The sequence below is a fragment of the Mauremys mutica genome, chromosome 20 (genome assembly GCF_020497125.1).
Source record: "Mauremys mutica isolate MM-2020 ecotype Southern chromosome 20, ASM2049712v1, whole genome shotgun sequence".
Lineage (NCBI taxonomy): Eukaryota > Metazoa > Chordata > Testudines > Geoemydidae > Mauremys > Mauremys mutica.
Genome location: NC_059091.1, coordinates 16,352,688 through 16,371,674, shown reverse-complemented (window position 1 = coordinate 16,371,674; position 18,987 = coordinate 16,352,688). Strand labels below are relative to the sequence as shown.

The 18,987-nt window shown below is 45.7% G+C and overlaps 1 protein-coding gene across 5 annotated transcripts in view; it reads right to left on the bottom strand.

Moving 5' to 3' along the window:
- Positions 1 to 866: 866 nt before the first annotated feature.
- The window catches only part of AKAP8 (A-kinase anchoring protein 8), a 30,924-nt gene continuing 12,803 nt past the window's right edge, over positions 867 to 18,987 (bottom strand). For 2 of the 5 annotated variants that reach the window (XM_044994759.1, XM_044994757.1), the window contains exons 5-14: positions 18,243 to 18,828; positions 16,709 to 16,850; positions 16,239 to 16,285; positions 15,477 to 15,513; positions 13,425 to 13,521; positions 12,612 to 12,753; positions 11,378 to 11,471; positions 9,602 to 9,732; positions 5,705 to 5,800; positions 867 to 2,339 (exon numbers count right to left, since the gene is read on the bottom strand). In XM_044994759.1, coding sequence (XP_044850694.1) covers positions 1,827 to 2,339; positions 5,705 to 5,800; positions 9,602 to 9,732; positions 11,378 to 11,471; positions 12,612 to 12,753; positions 13,425 to 13,521; positions 15,477 to 15,513; positions 16,239 to 16,285; positions 16,709 to 16,850; positions 18,243 to 18,828 — 1,885 coding nt within the window. In that variant the 3' untranslated portion in view covers positions 867 to 1,826. Of the gene's footprint in view, positions 2,340 to 4,008; positions 4,204 to 5,704; positions 5,801 to 9,601; positions 9,733 to 11,377; positions 11,472 to 12,611; positions 12,754 to 13,424; positions 13,522 to 15,476; positions 15,514 to 16,238; positions 16,286 to 16,708; positions 16,851 to 18,242; positions 18,829 to 18,987 lie in introns of all 5 variants that reach the window. The other 3 variants (XR_006574534.1, XM_044994760.1, XM_044994761.1) reach the window with 3 other exon arrangements.

Genomic DNA, 18,987 nt, shown 5'->3' with positions numbered 1-18,987 from the left:
TAATGTAGTCTCACTGCCTCCCTCCCACCTCCACAGCATCCTGATACAATCTCACAGCTGGCAGAAGTTTATGGAGAAGTAGAAAGGGAATCTGCAAACAAGACTGTTCACACTTCCCCATTTCAACCTCCAAGATAGAGTTTGTTCTCCTTTGTCCACATTAGATTTGTTCTATACGAAATAAGTTGGGTTTGGGTGTGCACATGATCAGCACTAACATACTGAACTTTAAACTAGAAGACCTTCACCATTTGGTACTTTGAACTATAAATGTAGGGCTCAGCCAACCCAACAAGAGATTGGAAAACCCAAGTGCTATGTGGACATGCAGACAGTAATGGATTTTCTATGAAGTGTGGCAATGACTATCAGGAAAAGGCTTGCCAATGGTCTGTGTATGCAATATCTTTAACCTCTTGATGCCCTGAGAATCAGACCAATGTATTGTTACCAAGATCTTTGGTGCCAGGGATTTTAGCAGTTACAAAGTGCTATTTATAACAGAACTTAGCTGCCACTCCAGGCAAATATCTCAGCTACTCTCAGCCAGGCAGGCAATCAATCATGTTTGATACCTCGGTTTTCCCTTTGCATGTACAAATGTTACATCAAAGTGTATTGGTACAAGGGATCAGAGGCAGAAATGGATGTGATTCTTATTGCAGCCTCCCAACCTTCCATGCACTATGGAAGAGAATCTTTAAAAAAGCACCACCTGCATTTGGTCTTTGATAAAAAGTGTGTGATATCATCCCAGAACCCAAGACCCAGAGATGGAGCTGATGGTTCTCATTTTACAAATATTTAACGATTGCTCATAATGCAGACATTTCATAGGTAGCTCAATTACAATTAGAGGTGGTTGTTTTTTTCCAGATTCAGAAGTTTATTTAGACTTTAAGACCAAGAACTCTAGGTTTATTCAAAATGATAGCGGGTCTATATCAGACTTAAACATTTTATACCACAAGCATAGATAATAACACTTAACAAGTCAGCAGTTCCTATCGTTTGCTGATCTTGGTACTGTTTGAATAACCCTGTGACAGCATTTGGCAATCAGTTTTATACTGTGAATGAGACTATTGTGACCTCATTAAAATTTAGGAGGAAGGAAAAAATGGTTTTCAAGGGAGGTGTAATTTCCCCCCCCTCAGAGTAGGTCTCTAAATCAGTGTACTATATACAAAGAGTGGCCTGATTTCTAGACATAACCAACTTGGTGCTTAAAAACTGTAAAACTACATATCCTAATTCTCATGCAGTACTGGAGTTTTGAAAGATGAAGCCAGTGGATCTTGTGACAAAAAATCCTCTCCTTTCTAGGGAGTATTTAAAATGGTAAAGTATTCCCTACAGGTAGGGATAAAAAGTGCTGAAGATATTTATTGGCTCCCAATTAGTAAAAGGACCAAGTCTGTTGCAAAAGAAACCATACTGCTTTAGTGCTGCACTTAAAAACCAAACAGCTGTCAGAATCTAATCATTATGTTTTTATTTTGCAAATCCTGCTTTCCATTCTAAAATTCAAAAAGATGATGATGCACCTCAAGTGTTTCTTGGGGAATGTACAGCTTTCTGCAGTCTTCAACCTAAAAAATTATGTAGAAAGCAGAACTAAGCAAGTCTACAGAACAAGACAGTTAAGCACAAGACTGCTCCCATAACAGAACAGTTGGGTCCCTCCCCTTGAACAAAAACAAAGCCAGTCGTATTTCTGGCAATGCACATTCAGGTACTGCATTTGAATAAGACAGGAAAAAAATCAAAATCATGGATTATACAATTGTGCAGGACAAGTCACCTTCACACAAACATTCACACAGTTATTCTTGCTGCAGCTCCACTTCTACAGGTGGTGCCGCCTCCTCTACCTTTGCATCACTGTTTCCAGACTCTGTTACCTCACTTGGTTTTTCCTCTTCCTTGTTAACCGGGTGTACCTCAGCTTCACCTCCTGCAGAAGCCACTGTCTCACCTATATTTTCTTGAGGAGGGGATGGTTCTTCTGTTGCAACTACTGCTGACTCTGCTGCTTCTTCTATTCCAGCCTCTGCCCCAACCTCAGCTTCTTCTTCTGGTGGCTGCTGCTGCTCTGCCTCATTTTTAGGCAACTCCTCATTTTCAGGCAATTCCTCAGAGGCTTTTTCTATTTCTTCTCCTTCTGCTTTAGTGGCTTCAGGGGCTTCTGTGGCTTCACCTGCATCCCCAGGACCTTCCTCTTTCATCTCTGCAGTAGCACTTTCATTAGCCCCTTCTCCACCACCATCACCTCCTTCCAAGGCTTCAGTTTCATCAACATCCTGGTCAACAATTTCATCTGTAAATGGATCATCACCCTGACAAAGAGAGGAGAACAGGACAGCAGTCATTTGCCTGTAGTATGGTTTAAGTTTCTCCTAGAGGAAACCTCAGATATGAAATTCAGAGGTTTGCAACGGAGATCAAGTGGAAACGACAGATCCTCAATTTCAGGAAAGAACTGTGAAAATTGATCAAGTCCAGCCCCAAAGCTCCTATAAAAATTGTGCACTCTAAACTTTTATCATGAAAAGCACCCCAGGAAAGTGTTTCTCAAAGTCCCACATCAATAGGCAATCTTACTTAGTGCTGGGAAAGCCTCTACCTTGAAGGAATGGAAACTGTATGCGACTCTCATGTACTGCAACCTGTTCAGGGTGCAGTCACCAAGGGGCTGGGGGAAGGAGGGTACACTCTTATGAACTGTGTGTGCTGCAACACCTAGGCAAATCAGGGGTGTTCAATCTCAAGTGGGAGGAACTCATTTTCTAGAAAGCAATTATCAAATTTTTCACCTTTGTCCAGTCCCATTAGAGCATACAACCCAGTGGGAGAGATTTCTCTCCCACTGGGAGAGGTCCAGGCAGATCAACAACTGAAGTTACAGTTTTCATACCACCCTATCTTTGGGAGCCAAGAAATCCAGGTATTTTTTGAAGTGTTGGTATAACTAATGATTTCAAGTGAAAACCGTCTTAGTAGTCTCAGGAATTGGTTCCTGCTCTCTCCATCCCACACTAAGTGATAACTAATTAGGTTTTGTTATTTCAGTAGGAGTTATTCATATTTTTCATAGGAGGTCAAGGCCCTAATGGTTTTGGCCTCGTTCAGCCTGAATAAGGCTGAGATCAGAGCTCATGTCTACTCCTCTTGGGACAGGGGACCTATTTTTATTATTTGGCTTAGATTGGGTTTCAGAGTTATCTGAGGGAGAATACTGTACAGCCAGCAGATGGACCCCCTGCACCGTTTGTTCTGGATTATGGTATGGTGGCTCCTAAACTCTCCTTCCCTTCCTCACAGATCACCTTGGTATGCAGGCAGCCTGCAACAGATGAAGTGTGAATGAGGAAAACAACATGCCAGTGGCAGAAATCTTGCCCGGAATCTAATTGAGTGTGACTAAGAGCTTTTGAACTCTTATGTCATGGTTGCGATGGAGGCAAGGAGAGAGTTCTCTTGCCCCACCAGTATCTGTGAAATCCTGCCCAGTGAAACTGTGCTGGGTGACAGACAGCCTAGTAAAACTGGGCCATCTTTGCCTAACAACAGTCAAGTGTTTCTTGTGAGGAGTTTTCTATTTCACGGACCAGAATGATCAGATTCAGACCAGTCTGGCTGCCTCCACAAGAGCAGATCCATGCAGGTGGAGGACAAACATAATGTCGTCTTCTCTGGCTGGATTTTAGCCAGCCAATCTCATCTATTGAGGTTCTGGAGGAACTCCAGGCTATACCCTGCGATCTGGACCCATGTCCATAACCGCCAGTAAAATCTACAGGGGAATATGGAGTCCACTATTGGTGGAGACTGTCACAGCCTCCCTTTGTAAGGGCAAGGTGCCAGCATCCCTCAGAGGAGGAATCATTAGGCCCACGTTCAAGAAACATCTCTTGACGCTGACAGTCTTGGCAATTATCACCCTGTCTCCAGCCTTCCTTGGGGAAGGTTGCTGAGAAGGTTTTGGCGAGGCAACTCTGGCATTACCTGGAATCCTCAGATTTCCTTCACCCCTTTCAGTCTGGTTTTGCACCTGGGTATGGTACGGAGACCGTGCTGGGATCGGTCGAAGATCTCCTCCTGCTGATGGACAAAGGTCAGGTGCCCATGCTGATTCTTTTAGATCTGCCGGCAGCCTTTGATACCGTTGATCATGAGGTGTTGTTGATGTGCCTGCGGACCCTGGCAGGGGTAGACGGAGTTGCACTTGAGTGGTTCCGTTCTTTCCTCTGAGAGATCCCAGAGGGTAGCACTGGGCAATTGCTCATCTGCCCCGAGGGCTCTCTCGTGTGGGGTACCGCAGGGTTTATTGTCACCCCTCCTGTTCAACGTGTATGAGAGGCCGCTAGGGGAGACAGCCTCGCTATCTGGGCTGCAGTGCCATCAATGTGCTGATAACTCTCAGCTCAAAGTCTCTTTCACTGGACCCAGAGGGTGGAGTCTCAGTTTTGCTAGTGTCTAGCAGAGACTGGGGCTTGGATGAGAGCTAGTTGGCAGAGGCTCAATCCAGATAAGACCAAAGTGATGCCGGTGGAACAGGGGAAACAGCTGCTCCCCCCATTTGAGGGGGTTTGCCTGCCCTGTTAGCCAAGTTTGCAAATCAGGGGTCCTGTTGGATCCTTGGCTGCTCCTGGATTCCCAGGTACCAGCAGTAGCCAAAAGTGCTTCTTTTCATCTTCGCATGGCAAGGAGGTTGCGACCTTTCCTCTCAGATGTGGACCTCGCCAGTTACCCATGCCCATGCCACCGCCAGATTGCATTACTGCAATGTGCTCTAAATGGGCATACCCTTGAAGGCAACTTGGAAACGTCAGTGCAGGACACAACTGCCTGCTTACTCAGCGGCGCTTCCGCATGGAGCATATTACACCCATACTCTGAAGATTGCACTGGCTTCCAGCTTCTTTCTGGATGCAATTCAAAGTGCTGATTTGACCTAAGAACCCTACCTGTTGTGGCCCTTTGTCCTCATGCTTCATCCTGACAGTGAGGATCGGCTAGGGTGCTCTCACTGATACTCCCCTGCTTTGATCTCGAGGAACATGGATAGGGCCTACAGGGAATATGTTTCGACTCTGGAATTTGATTCCCCTGTTGGTCTGTCAGAGTTTGTTGACCTGCTGGGAAAGTTTCAGAGCCTAACTGTTCATGCAGGGTGAAATTCACCCCAGGCAGGTAGCCAGGATGAGGCCTAAGTACCACTTCAGTCTAACTAATGCCCTGTGTGACTTAGATGGTGCCTATGCCTTGTGCCTCCTTTTGGCACCAGGGTGAATGCCCCCTCAGGCCACTGCCTGAGGGCTGACTTTAGGGCACTGAAGTTCCTTTTGATATTTTGTTCCTTTAATTATGTTTTGGTTTGGGTGATTAACTAAACTACATGTGTGGGGATTGCAATAAGGTACAATTAGTAAATTTTTAAAAATACATAAAAAGTGATAAACTGCCTAAAAAGAAAATAAAGACACCAGACCCAAGGCTCAGCCTATGCATAAGAAAGCAGAGTGGTATCTATGCTTCTCCCCATTGTATATAGAAGCAAGTTTTGTGACCAACATGCAGCACACACAGTGATACTCAGCTCTGTGCTCTGTACCAGTTCAGTGTTCAGGACCAAGTCAGCGTGTATCCCCACTGCTCTGTGGAAAAGCAAGACTAGCTGGCGACTTTCTTACTCACTCACCTTGAGATACTTTTCCAGCATTTTTACAATGTGCTTGTTATTTAGGACACTCTTGGCAACATGGAGACTAGTCTTCTTGAACTGCTCGGCTGCCATCTGAAAAGGAAACCCGACACTGGGGTTACTCTGTGGGTCAAGTCAAGGAAGAGTTTAACAGAGATCAGTCACAAGATGTTAGTTTCCTGCCCAGCTATGCTGTCAAGGAGAAATTCCAGATTCCAGCCCTGTTCTGCAGTGGCTGCTCTGCATAGGGTACATGTTTTGGCCTTGGGGATGGGCATGCCCAATCTGGCAATACAAGCCCTGAAGAAAAGTCCATTAAGGACCCTCAACTGCAATGGTCACCAAAATGCAAGGCTGCAGCAATGTAGTAATCCCTAGTTAAAGAAGCAGATTATTAGGTCTTTTCACTACCAAAGTAAGTTTATTTCAGAAAATAAGACAGCTAAACAATTTCTGCTATGCTGTGCATGCATTTACATCCAAATACCATCAAGCAATGAGTGACTTCAAGCCCTGACTTTTAATTCTGACTGAAACTGCTCCCAAATTGAGGAGATCCCAAATCAGACATGAGCATATCCCTCAAATACCTTACAGTAAAATCAGATGCAACGAAGTTTTAGGACTTTAAAATGAACACTATCCGGCAACAGATTAAGCTCTCTGCACAAATATCAGTGTGCGATCTCCAGCAGACTGGCTAGCACCAAATGAGCAGGTGCACCATACTTAGGCTCGGTAGGATTTGATTTTACACTGATAGAGGTTAGAAAATGTTGATTTCAGCTGACACAAGGAAACTTATGAAAACAACAGCCAGTAGGATTGCATCCACCCTGCACCTTGCCCTGTAGAGACTGAGTGTCACCAGCCCTGCAGCAGCGCACAGCCCCCTCTGCAGCCCTGCTCCTTCACTCCTGTGACAGCAGCGCTGCAGAGGGCTCCCTGCATTGCCGCAGGGACAGTGACCCCAGGTCCCTGCAGGTGTAACATACAGGGAAAGCTGTGGTCCTGGTGGAATGAGCGGAGACCCCCAACAGCAGGGCTGCGAGAACAGCGACAAACCCCCTGACACGGGGAAGGCCACCCCCTGCTGAATGTCTCCTGTCAGGAATGGAGCTATATAGTAGAGGGATTGCCTCCCCATGGCCAGGGGCTCATCTTCATCACAGTCCTAGCCAGAGGTCTCTGCTTTTCCCCCCAAGACTGCAGCCTTCTCTGGACCTTGAGCCTCCAGGGATTGGGTGTCACCAGCCCTGCAGCTGTGCAGCCTCGGCCCCACACATCCATCAATTAGGATTGTGGAAACCACCCAGGGCAGGAATAGTTCAGCAGCACCTAGTGGCTGAGGGCATATCCTCCTTGCAGCAGCCCTGACTGGGCCAGGACCACAGCCTCCCTGCACCTTGTACCCCAGTGTCTTGGACCTCTCAGCCATGCAGGGAGCCCAAACCCCTCCCTTAATTTCCAGCCACTGTAAAAATAAAAACTGTTAGAAAAAAAAATCAATATCATTTGTCAAAATTAGAAAAAATAAAAATCAAATTTTGCCAAGCTTAACCACACTCAGTAGCAACAAACTGCGAAGAGCAGGAAGTAAAGGAATAATGGACAGATATGATTAAATGCCAGTGGCATTTAACACTTCTAGAAGGATTTCAAAGGATCTCTCATATTTTCCCCAACTGAACAATGAACCAACAAAAGCTGGGTGCTGAAGAGCTGTATTTAACTTGCATAGAGAGAAGTGATTGAAGCCTCTCTCTTTTTATGAAAGAGCAGTCTTTGAAGATTATAGATCTCATTTAAGGCTACAATTTTGTCAGTTACTTTTACTAAAAGTCAGGGACAGGTCACAGGCAATAAACAAAAATTCACGGAGCCTCTGACCTGTCTTTTACTTTTACTAAAAATAACTGTCGACGCTGCATGGCAGGGGCACACGGTGGGCTGCAGCCCTTGCCGCAAGCTGTGGGGCGGGTGCTTTGCACCGGCTGCAGCCCCCGCCGTGGGGTGGGGGAGCATAGCCCCGGCCCCAACTGAAGAAGTCATGAAGGTCTGATAAAGTCACAGAATCCGTGATTGCCATAACAAAATTGTAGCTTTACTCATCATGCATTGCTCCATTTTGAACTGAGATGAAGGGTTGCTGGAAGATGTACTGTAAAGCTCCAAGCTCCACTGTGGCCAATGCTGGTATAGATGCTCATCTAACATTATGCTTTTTGTTAGAAGTATTATTGTGCCTGCCTCAAGTGTTCTGACAAGGGAGGCGTTTGAATTTTTTATTAAGCAGCACTATAAAACAGTGCAACCTCAAAGAGAACCCTTGGTGTGTAATTTATACAGCATTCCTGAGTCAGAGCATTTTAATCCCAAGAGAACAGGAAGGAAAAGCCAGACCCTCACAGAAATTACTGGGGTGGAGGGATGTCCTCTAACCTGTGTTATGCAGGTGAGACTAGATGATCACAATCCTGCCTTCTGGCCTTAAAATGTATGAATCCCATCCAAAAATCTAATTCCTGGCCCAATAAAAGATCTGCCCTTAAGGGTCTGGCTCCCTATGTATCATAGTCAGCATATGGAAACTTCAGCTCCTATCAATGATTCCATGGTTCTCAAATTCATTGACATACTGCGGGATGGCAGATTACGAAAGGCAAGACCAGGTCTCACTTTCTTTGTAACCACTTCTATTAATCTTTCTCTCACTCTCAACATGTACTACAACCAGTGATGAGCTGCCAAAATATTAACAACCGGTTCCCTCCTCCTCACCCCACGAGGGGGTCGTGCCCCCCCACCCCTCCAGGACTCCTGCCCCATCCAACCCCCCACATTCTCTGACAGCCCCCTCCCCCGGGACCCCTGCCCCATCCACCCCCCCTTCCCTGTCCCCTGACTGCCTCCTGCCACCCCATCCAACCCCTCCTCTCATTCCTGATGCCACCCCGGGACCCCTGCCCCGACACTAATCCCCTCCCCCCCACCCCAACTCCCCTGCCCACTATCCAACACCCACTCCCTGCCCCCTTACCGCGCTGCCTGGAGGTGGGGGCCGAGCTGGGGCCGCTCAGCCGGGGCCGGTCTGGGCCACTCGGCTGGGGCCGGTGTTGGGACCGGAGCGGCTCAGCTGGGGGCTGGGCCGCCCGGCGGGCCACAGTCACAGCTGGGGCCGGGCCGGACACACACCGGCCGGAGTCGGGATCAGGCACCATCCGGGGTTGGGGGCCAGGCTGGCGCCATGCGGCGCCTGGAGCCCTCCTTGCGCCCCTGCCCCAGCTCCCTCCCAGGCTTCCCGCGCAAACAGCTGATTCACAGGAAGCCAGGGAGGGGAAGGAGAAGCCGGGGGAGCGTTCAGGGGAGGAGGCAGAGTGAGGTGAGCTGGGGCCGGGGGAAGGGCAGGGAGCTGTTGGAGCTTTTGTTAAATTTAAAATCCCTTTTCCAACCGGTTGTCCCTCATGGGACAACCGGTTCGAAAAGGGCTTCTAAATTTAACAACCGGTTCCCGCAAACCAGTGGGAACCGGCTCCAGCTCACCACTGACTACCAACCCCTTCCAGATCAGCTGCTAATACCTACCTACCTACTTGCCAATACCTACAGGAGAACAAAATCCACATGGCCAGTTCCTTCATCTTCCCACAACCGCCAGTGACCACAATGGTACTAGTTAGTTTTGCATTCCATCAGGTCGGGAACAATAAGCCAGAAGATGAGAAGTGTTTCTAGTAGGTGGAAAGCAAGTTAGCATTCCTCCATGCAAGAGCCCTCAGCAGTCACAAACCCTCAGCCCTTTACCTGTCCATTCAGCCAGTTCTCCGAGTTAAAGATAAAGTTACTTTAAATTATCTAATGAGTAGTTGGCCAGAAGTGAGTATGCTTGCTTACCCTGCGGTTCCTGTTGTGGTCTGCTGACCTTAGGTGTCTTTGGAGCAGGTGATTCTGTGCAGGAATTAACATGTCACAAGCCATACAGTGAGCTGCCTCGATCTTCTTGAAAAAGTGTTCCTGGCCGATACCTGAGGTGACACAGACAGGTTAGCCAACATTCACAGTAGCTGTTACCTCGAAAAATGTTCTGAGAGTCCCATCAACACCCTCTCACCACTCCCATAAATAAATATCACAAAACTCCCTCTGGGATGTAACTGACAGTGGTATCTCATCTCCTTTCAATTCTGTCTTGCTTTCTGAGAACCATCCATGCATGTCATTCTAAGGATTTGAGACGCCACTTGTCTCAACAATCTAGATTTTTACACATGCCCCACTCCTGTTGTATCAGAGCACATCACAAATATCACCACTTATCCTAATGCCAGACAAGCACAAAATCACTGACTTTCCCTAAGCAGAGCAGGGAATGGAACCCAGATTTCCTCAGTCCCAGGTAAGCGCCTTTGCCACAAGGTCAGCCTGCCTCAAAAGTGGCTTCAATGAGACACTTGCAAAGTCTCAAAGGCAGGACAGCACAAATGATTTCCTACATTTTGGAATATTTCACTCTTCCTTTACCCATTTTCAGAAGCTAACAGCAAAAACCTGTTAGCTGGCTTAATGTTGGTCAATGCACAACTTAATTCAAGTTTCAACAGGACCCAAGCTCCCTACATTAGTTCAAATGCATTTTTTCCATTAACTGGCTGTGTCTGAAGAGACCCTGCACTGTAGGAAAACATGCTGGGAATTGTGTGCTAAGCAAGACCTTGTAGGTTCTGTGGCAATATGGTATTGTCAAAATGGGGGCAAGAACAAAACAGGGAAAAAAACAACCCTACAGCTTTTAATGGAGTTAAAAAGTAAAATGAACATAGGATCTGTTCTGTTCAACTGCATATTTACAAAGTCAATAAAACCCTTTGCTTTTGAACATTTTCCCATCTCCTACTGCCACACATCTTCACTGGCCATAAAACTCAGCATCAGTAACACTGCAGTGGATTCTCACTAAACCATGCAGAGAATCTGCAGTCTCTCTCCACCTGATAGTGAGGCCTCTTATTTTTATAAAATCTGCCATGGCACCCATGTGTACTGTAATATAGCATCTGGAAGCAAGGCTAAATTACAACCGCCTCAAAAATGAACAGAGCACAGAGTGACTCATTAGCCCTTTAAAAATGGATCTTGTTCACTTTCTTCCTAACTTTCAAAATGCAGTCATCTTTAGCAGGTCTCCCAGTCATTGGGGTAAGATGGCAAGATTAAACTGGATACTGAAGCTGAGGGTGGGTGACAAGTTTAACTTCTGTCTTACCCCAGCCCTCTCAGATAAGAAGTTTGGCCTGAGAAAGGAAAAGCAAATGTGGCTCCTTTTTCCAATCCTCATCCAGCAGCATCCACACTGCCAAGCCTTTTCCTTCAGCACTTGCCACTCCAGGGCTACTGGATTTCCACTGACCATCTAAGCCACATCACAGAGTAATATAACTGTTTTCTGCTAGAGAAGTCGGATAGTTGCTGGCACCTTGAGCCTAATTAAGAGCTGACTGATCGAGCATTACTGAACAGGCAATACTTAATTGTAAAATCTATAGGGCAGAGACTGTCTTTTTGTTCTGTGTTTGTACAGGACCTTGCACAAAGTGGTCCTGATCCATTACTGGTGCTCCTATGTGCCACTGCAAAACAAATAGTCTCCAGGCATACACAGACATCACTTACCCTTGAAAGGGTCTGGTTTCTGCTTTGTACCCTCCTTCTCAGTCAGCTCCTGACGACGCTTTTCAATTTTCTTATTTCTGTTCACAATATACTCCTGGGGCCAGTGGGAAGTGGGAGAAGAAGAGAGAATGAAACTCTCCACCACTTGTACAAACCAATGGCATCAATAAGCAGCAAAATCTATAGCAGGGGTAGGTAACCTATGGCATGGGTGCGGAAGGCGGCACGTGAGCTGATTTTCAATGGCACTCATACTGCCTGGGTCCTGGCCACTGGTCTCGGGGGCTCTGCATTTTAACTTAAAATGATTAAGAAGCTTCATTTAAAATTAAAACCCTTATTTACTTTACATACAACAATAGTTTAGTTATATATTATAGACTTATAAAAAGAGACCTTCTAAAACCGTTACAATGTATTACTGGCACGCAGAACCTTAAATTAGAGTGACTAAATGAAAAATCGGCACACCACTTCCGAAAGGTTGCTGACCCCTGATCTATAGCATGCCATTCACAAGGGAAATGAGCTCTGTAAGAAAACCTATGGGGAGGAGAGGAGAGCACAACTAAATAATTTAGAGACATACCAAGTACTCCCACCCCACGCTGCCTATACCTTCAGGAACTCAGACAGATCTACTCAGTCAGAGCCACTCCATATATCTCAGCATGCTACAGTAGTCAATAGTGCCATGACAGTGGTAACTGTCTCTTTAAACCATTCAGGTGACCCGTGTGTTCTTGAAAGATGCCTATTGACAGCCTGGAGACTTAAACACCCATCATCTAGAGAAGGATGCAACATAGGCTGCAGAAGCACAAGCTGCCTGACACCTCACCTGAAAGACAGGCTTTTAGAGCTATGTGGAGGGGAGGGTCAGCCAATGGCTTATTCATTTCTTGGCTTCTCTGATGAGCCAGCCAACTTGAGGCTTAAACAGTGCCAATTGAGAGTTATTTGTGTGACATGCATAGAAGATCCACTAGGAACTAGAGACACACCTAACACCACATTTCACATGAGTCAGTAAAGAGCCATCAATTGATAACTCTTAGTGAATGCTGGCATGAGCCGGAAAGGAGCCACTGGGCTCTGTACCCCATTACCAAACTCTGGGCAATGCAATCAGCAGATGTGACAGACAGTAACAGAATTCCTCTATTATGCCTTCTCCCACACCATTCTAGAAATTTTAAATAAGGGTTAAAAAAAGTCTGAGCCGTCCATGTACCTGCAGGAATTCAACTGTTTTATCAGGGAGTTTGGTGCCAATGTATCGCAGGGTATCTTTGTGAAACTTGCTTTGCAGATGTTTCTGGATTTCTTCATCTTCAAAGCTACGGAACTTACACACAGAGCAGGCGAACTGGATTCTGAAGAAAGTAATGTGTGGTACAATAATCTATTTATACAGTGAAACTTTTCACAAGAGCATCCTGACAAAATTCCAATTTGAGGAATTTTCTGCTTACCAAACTTTCCTCTCCAGGTTCAGTTGATGCAGAACTATTGTATTCCTGTTCTAAATTGTGTAATTTTGCTTTGTAGCATGTACATGCATGTTGAAAGAATACAGATGTATTTTATGGGGTCAGAGTTAAGCCTAAGGTTGGAATATACAAAATGAATTTTCATTTGACAATACTATTGTTAATTTGTATATATGTACTGAACGGGTAAATTATCTTAATTGGTCATTTAGAATGCTTACTTTTTTAAATGGCAATGTCCTGTATTTAGCATAAGGGCTATAATGAATTACTTCTACAACTGTAACTATTAGACAATACCTACATTCTCCTTTCTTTAATGGTAGTTACAAAGCACAAAGAGAAGAAAAGAGTAGATTGGCTGGAATTGAAATGCTGATTCCACTGTGCTGGCTTCAAACGGAAACTTATATCTGTGTTGTGTGAACAGAAGGGAGTTCAGATCTCCTGCAGGGGTCCAAAGAGAATTCTGTGCCAGGTGGGTTAGGGATGATGAGTCATAGCACTGCCCCTGGGAGACTGATTTATTGATTGCTCCCTCTATAGTCACTTACCTGTCCATAGCACGATCACGCATTCTATCCCTTCTCCTCTGTTTCTCCCTCTTCTTTTTCACCTCATCATCATCATCATCGCCGCCATCTCCAGATGCTATAGAGAATCACATTTAAAGTTTCTATATAACACCTAATGTCAACATTTTTAGTTGGCAGAAATTTAATTCTTTGGGTTTTATTAGGATGTGAGCTACTTGTGCTTCCCTCCCATGCTAGGCTTCAAGAAATCCCTATCCTTCCTAATCTCTGACAGCTCCTCTGTCTGATCTGTTTTTTCAGGCTGCTTCTCTATCATGTGTTTGTTTCTAGGAAGCCACTCAACTTCCAGCCTAAATATCCTTGGAATTAAGAGTTCTCAGTTCTCAAGTGGTACTAATTGTAACAGACACCACTCCTGACACTTGGTGCCCACGTGTCCAGAAGGGAACACCCATCACTTAACTTCAGAAGTTGCTGGTTTCAGTGAAGACACAGCAACCACAAATGGAACCAGCTCTTACTGTTGACAGTGAAGGCCCTCTCTTGGGGTAGTTGCATTGGGTGACACACATTTACCCAACTTCCCCTGCATAACTAATGTCTGTTCCTCCCTCCTACCCTTGGTTTCCTTGGGTGGTCGAGTGCCGGTAAGCACATTCTCAGTGACTGAGAACTGAAGCACAGACTCCATTTTGTATTGCACTATTACACTGGGTATTGTCCTTTCACGTTTTTCACCTTCTATTTTTCAGGATGCTAGCAAAGCACCTCAAAGGGTTCAAAAACCTCACATGTCATTCCAGAATGTCTATCACAGATAAACATGACTTCTGTTTGGTTTCTCAGAGGAGCTTTGAAGCCACTGGAGTTCTGCTTCTCCAAAATTCTTAATGAGAAAAGGAATAATTGGGGTTTTAAGGCCCCTGCAAGCAGGACAACTAAGTGTGAGCCAGGGAAGGAGAATTGGATAGAACCTCAGTCCAAGTCTCCAACTGAACTAGATATCCACATCTTTTTATCTTTGCTGTACAGCCTGCTGTCTTCAAACTGCATGGTTCTAGGGCTTTGCCAATACACAGCCATGTATTCTGCAAGGTCTCCAAATGCCTGGGAGAACACAACTAGCCAGAACCCAGCAGAGAGAGCAACCCTACCCCCACTGCCTGTACTGTGGTAACACCAAAGGTAGGGGACCCTCTGTGGGTCAGGATCTGGTTATTAAAGAGGAAGGTTTGGATAAACATCCGAACATCAAACTATATCCCAACATCAGCCATGAGAATGTCCTATTTGTAGCTAGAGCAGAGCACTAATTCCCCATAAACGAAACGTGTGGCTCCCCCCAATAATCATGTGCTGCATAGCAGCTAACATGCAAAGCCATCTTGTTCCAAGTGTCTGCTTTGCTGCAACATTTAATAAGCCACAAACACTGTTGGCTGCTTTCTACATTCCCACAACTATGCAGATCATAATTTCAAACAAGCAGTGGCTTGTGCATCTCAAAAAGACTCATCCTGAAAGCATAAGAGAAGGGGAGTCTAGAATTGACTAACTTAGGTCTGCCAAGTGCAGAATTAAGACAACAGGCCATAAGTGAAAATTGTGACAAGTATGTTATTAGCTAAAATTCTTTCCACAAATACAGACAAGGAGTGTAATTTTCTGAATTGCTCAGCACTGGCCTAACTGCTTTCACTGAAGTCACCACCCAAGAAGTGTGTCATTATTAGAGAAAATCCTGCTTTATCCATTTACTGGACCATTGGTGTTTTGTTTTTCCATCTTAGATTGTAAGCTCAGACAGGCACTGTGACTGGCTTTTCAGTACAGCAGTGAGCACAGTGTCAGAGCTCTAATATGAGTAATGCCCCTCACAGGCAAGCAGCATTATTCCACCAGGCTGCAAAAGACTACATTAAAGCAGCAGCTCAGACACCTGGGCCTGTGTGTGTTGTACTTGACATGACATAGCTGAACTCAAGATAGCTCCAAGTGAAAAGAGGGAAAACACGCCAGTTGGGTATGTTAAGTCCACAGGAATCATGTGACGTGAAGAAATTACCCTACCTTTCTTCTCCCAATCTTCACCACAAACCTCATTCTCCTTTAAAACAAAAACAAAGAAAGCCATCAACAACTACTTTAAAAATCCACATAAACTGTATCTGCACTAATCTAGTGACTGACAGAGTATATAGTGTAGAGTCATTTTTAGATCAAACCATCATATATAACCAAAATTTGCAAAATTGTTTTGCTAAGGCTATTTCAAATTTGACAGTGAGATCCTATTTTGCCAGTCTTAACATTTTATATGTTGCTAAAACAATGAGTCATAGCCATGGACAGAATTCAGTGTTTGTACAGTGTCTAGAAAAATGGGGCTCCATCCTTAGTTAGCCCTTAGGCACTACGGTAATAAACATAATTAATAAGGAGTTTAACCCCACTGTCCCAATTACTAGATCATACTCCCTCCGAAATCATGGAACAATAATGGAGCAGTATGCTGGTCTAGAAAGCAGAGTTCATAGCACCCCAACATTAGGGGCAGCCATATGTATCCCATATGGCAGTAGGAGGGAACTTTTGGGTACTCGGCATTTAAAAAAAAAAAGATGTCTAAGTAAATTTAGAAGCCTAACTTTAGGCTATTTTAGAAAATTCTGGCCCTGGTGTGTGGGAGCGAAGTAAAGGACACTAGCTACAATATTCTCACATCTTCACTCTCAGATAAGGCTAATCTAATAAAGGTAGCTAAGAAAGAATCTAGCAGACACGTTCAGAAAATTCACATTCATTCTATAGAGGCTCTAGAAAGTTACTTACACCTTTGTCTCCTTCATCTCCAGATTTGTCCTCTCCTTCACCATCATCTGCCAGATAAACAAGACAGATCATTTAACTAGGGTGGGGAAAGCCTGTCCTCCCCCTCTTACTGCAAGTTACTAGGCACCAACACTATATCGCTGCCTATTTACTCACAGAGCAGTAGTTCATAACCACCAATACAAAACTCAGTTTGCTGACTATTCTCTCCCATCTGGCAGTCCCTGCTACAAGTTCCGTCCCTAACTTAATGATGAATTTAGAGGACCAACTTCTCTGATGAGTCCCCAGAGCATCAAGGTAAAGCCTGAATGCTAGGAGGCATCTCACTGCATACCACAGTAACAGTGACAGACTATAATCTCAGATTAAGGACCATTAAGTTTTAAGATCTAACAGCCAATATCTATAGTGCTGGTTGTCAGTCAGTGAAGAGAGGAAGCTATCAATTTAAAAAAACAGGACTGTACCGTTCTCAGTGTCGTCTCCTTCGCTGTCAGTCTTTGCCTGTTTACTGTCTGGCTCATCTCCACTTTGGGATTGTTTCCGCTTGCGCCCTCCTTCACTATCTGATCGACCCCCTGAGCGGTTGCGAAAACTTCTCCTCTTGGGCTAGAAACACAAATTGGGTGAAGTATCTTATGGAGCATCTTTTCAGGATCAACCAAGAAGCTCCAGCTCTTTTAACCCTTCTGCAGCTCAAATGAAATGAGCTCTTAAAAGCACATGTGACCCTGTAACCTTCTGTCTAGATCAGCGGTTCTCAAACTTTATCAACCCGTGGACCCCCGTTTTGATTTAATTTTTTTCAGGAACCCCTAAGCCCCACCCCCACCTCAGCCCTTGCCCCGCCCCTTCTCCGAGGCCTCGCCCTCACTCACTCCATCCCCCCACCCGCCCCAAGTCGCTCTCTCTCTCTCCCCGACCCTCACTCACTTTTCACCAGACTGAGGCAGGGGGTTGGGTTGCAGGAGGGGGTACGAGCTTTGAGAGGGCGTCTAGGTGCAGGAGAGGGTGAGGGGTGCAGGCTCTGGAAGGGAGTTTGGGTGCAGGGTACAAGCTCTGGGCTGAGGCAGAGGGTTGGAATGTGGATGGGGGTGAAAGATGCAGGCTCCAGCCAGGTGGTGCTTAGCCCAATCGGCTCCCAAAAGCGACTAGCAGCTGCTCCTACGCGGGAGGGAGGGGGAAGGTCCAAGGGGTTTCCACGCACTACCCCTGCCCGCAGGCACCACCTTCTCATCTCCCACTGGCCACAGTTCCCGACCAATGGGAGCTGCAGAGTTGAGGCTCAGGATGGGGGCAGCATACGGAGACCCCCAGCTCCCCACAGACCACTGGGATGACAGACACTTCCCGGAGCGGTGCGGAGCCAGGGAAGTAGGAAGCCTGCCTTAGCTCCGCTGCACCGCCAGACTTTTAGCGTGCAGGAGGTGCTGGGCGGGAGGGGGAGGAGTTGATTAGCGGGGCCCATGGACCCCTTGGATTACCCTCGGGGAGCCCCAGGTGTCTGCGGACCCCAGTTTGAGAAATGCTGATTAGCTGTACTTAATGCAGTAAACCCTTTTATAAACTGAGCAGATGAGCTGTGCCAAGGGTATCCAAAATACTGTACATAGTTCCCTGCCTCCCAAATAGTTAAGTTTTTCTAAAGAAAAGGTCTGCTCAGAAACTATATCCTATTTGTATAGAGAAACAGCACACCAACCTATTGACTCTTTGAAAAGCGACTGTGAAATCTGGTAATTATCAAAGGAAAATGTACCCTTCAAACAGGAAGAGCATACTTCACAGCTAATCCCAGTGCCCCTGGATTAACAATGCACTGCCTGTTTTAAGGAAAAACAAGGAGGAGTTCTTGTGGCACCTTAAGGACTCCTAGTTGTTTTTGCTGATACAGCCTAACATGGCTACTGCTCTGAAACCTGTCTTTTAAGGGTAACTACATAGGTAAAAGCAAAGTAGCAAAGATTTTACACCAAGAACAAGTGGGTTTACGGCTCTTACCATAAGAACGTTCAGATGCCACGGCACTGTACTCACTCTGTTTCGCTGCCTGCCGACTCCATATGGCATGTTACCATACCTTCCCATTCCTGGCATTCCCATCATGCCATAGTCATAGTCACCATAGTCTCCGTAGTCACCATAGTCGCCATAATCTCCATAATCCCCGTAATCCCCATAATCGCCATAATCGCCATAATCACAATAGTCAGGGACAAGGGCTTGGGAGAAGAGGGAAGGGAGCCTGTTGGGGCAGGGACCACCCATGCTCCGCCCACCCATATAGTTCAACTCATTCCAGCGTGCAGACAGTCGCTCAGTACTTGAAGATGGCATGAAGCGGTCGGTGCGGTTGAAAGCATTTAGACGCCCCCGATTTTGAATCCGATTCTGGCCCCTTCCTCTAATGAGACCATAGCTGTTTCCTCTGTTGCTGGACTGATTCCTGCGGCTGTCATATTGGCTTCCAAAGGAATCATTCCGATCAGTTCCAACTTCGCCATAATCGTAGCCAGCTCTGTACAGATCACGGTCGTTCATTGAAGATCTTGAGTCATAAGATTCAAAAGACTCAAACCTGAAAGAGCTGCACAGCAAGCAAGGAATCGAATCAGTAGCTAATAAAGCACAAGCCATGCTCTGCCAAACGTAAAAGCCAAAGAGAGAATTTACATCCAGATTTAATTTGGGTTAAAACTAGAATCAGAACACAAAGAATGAAGATGCAAAGAATGCAAAAAAATAC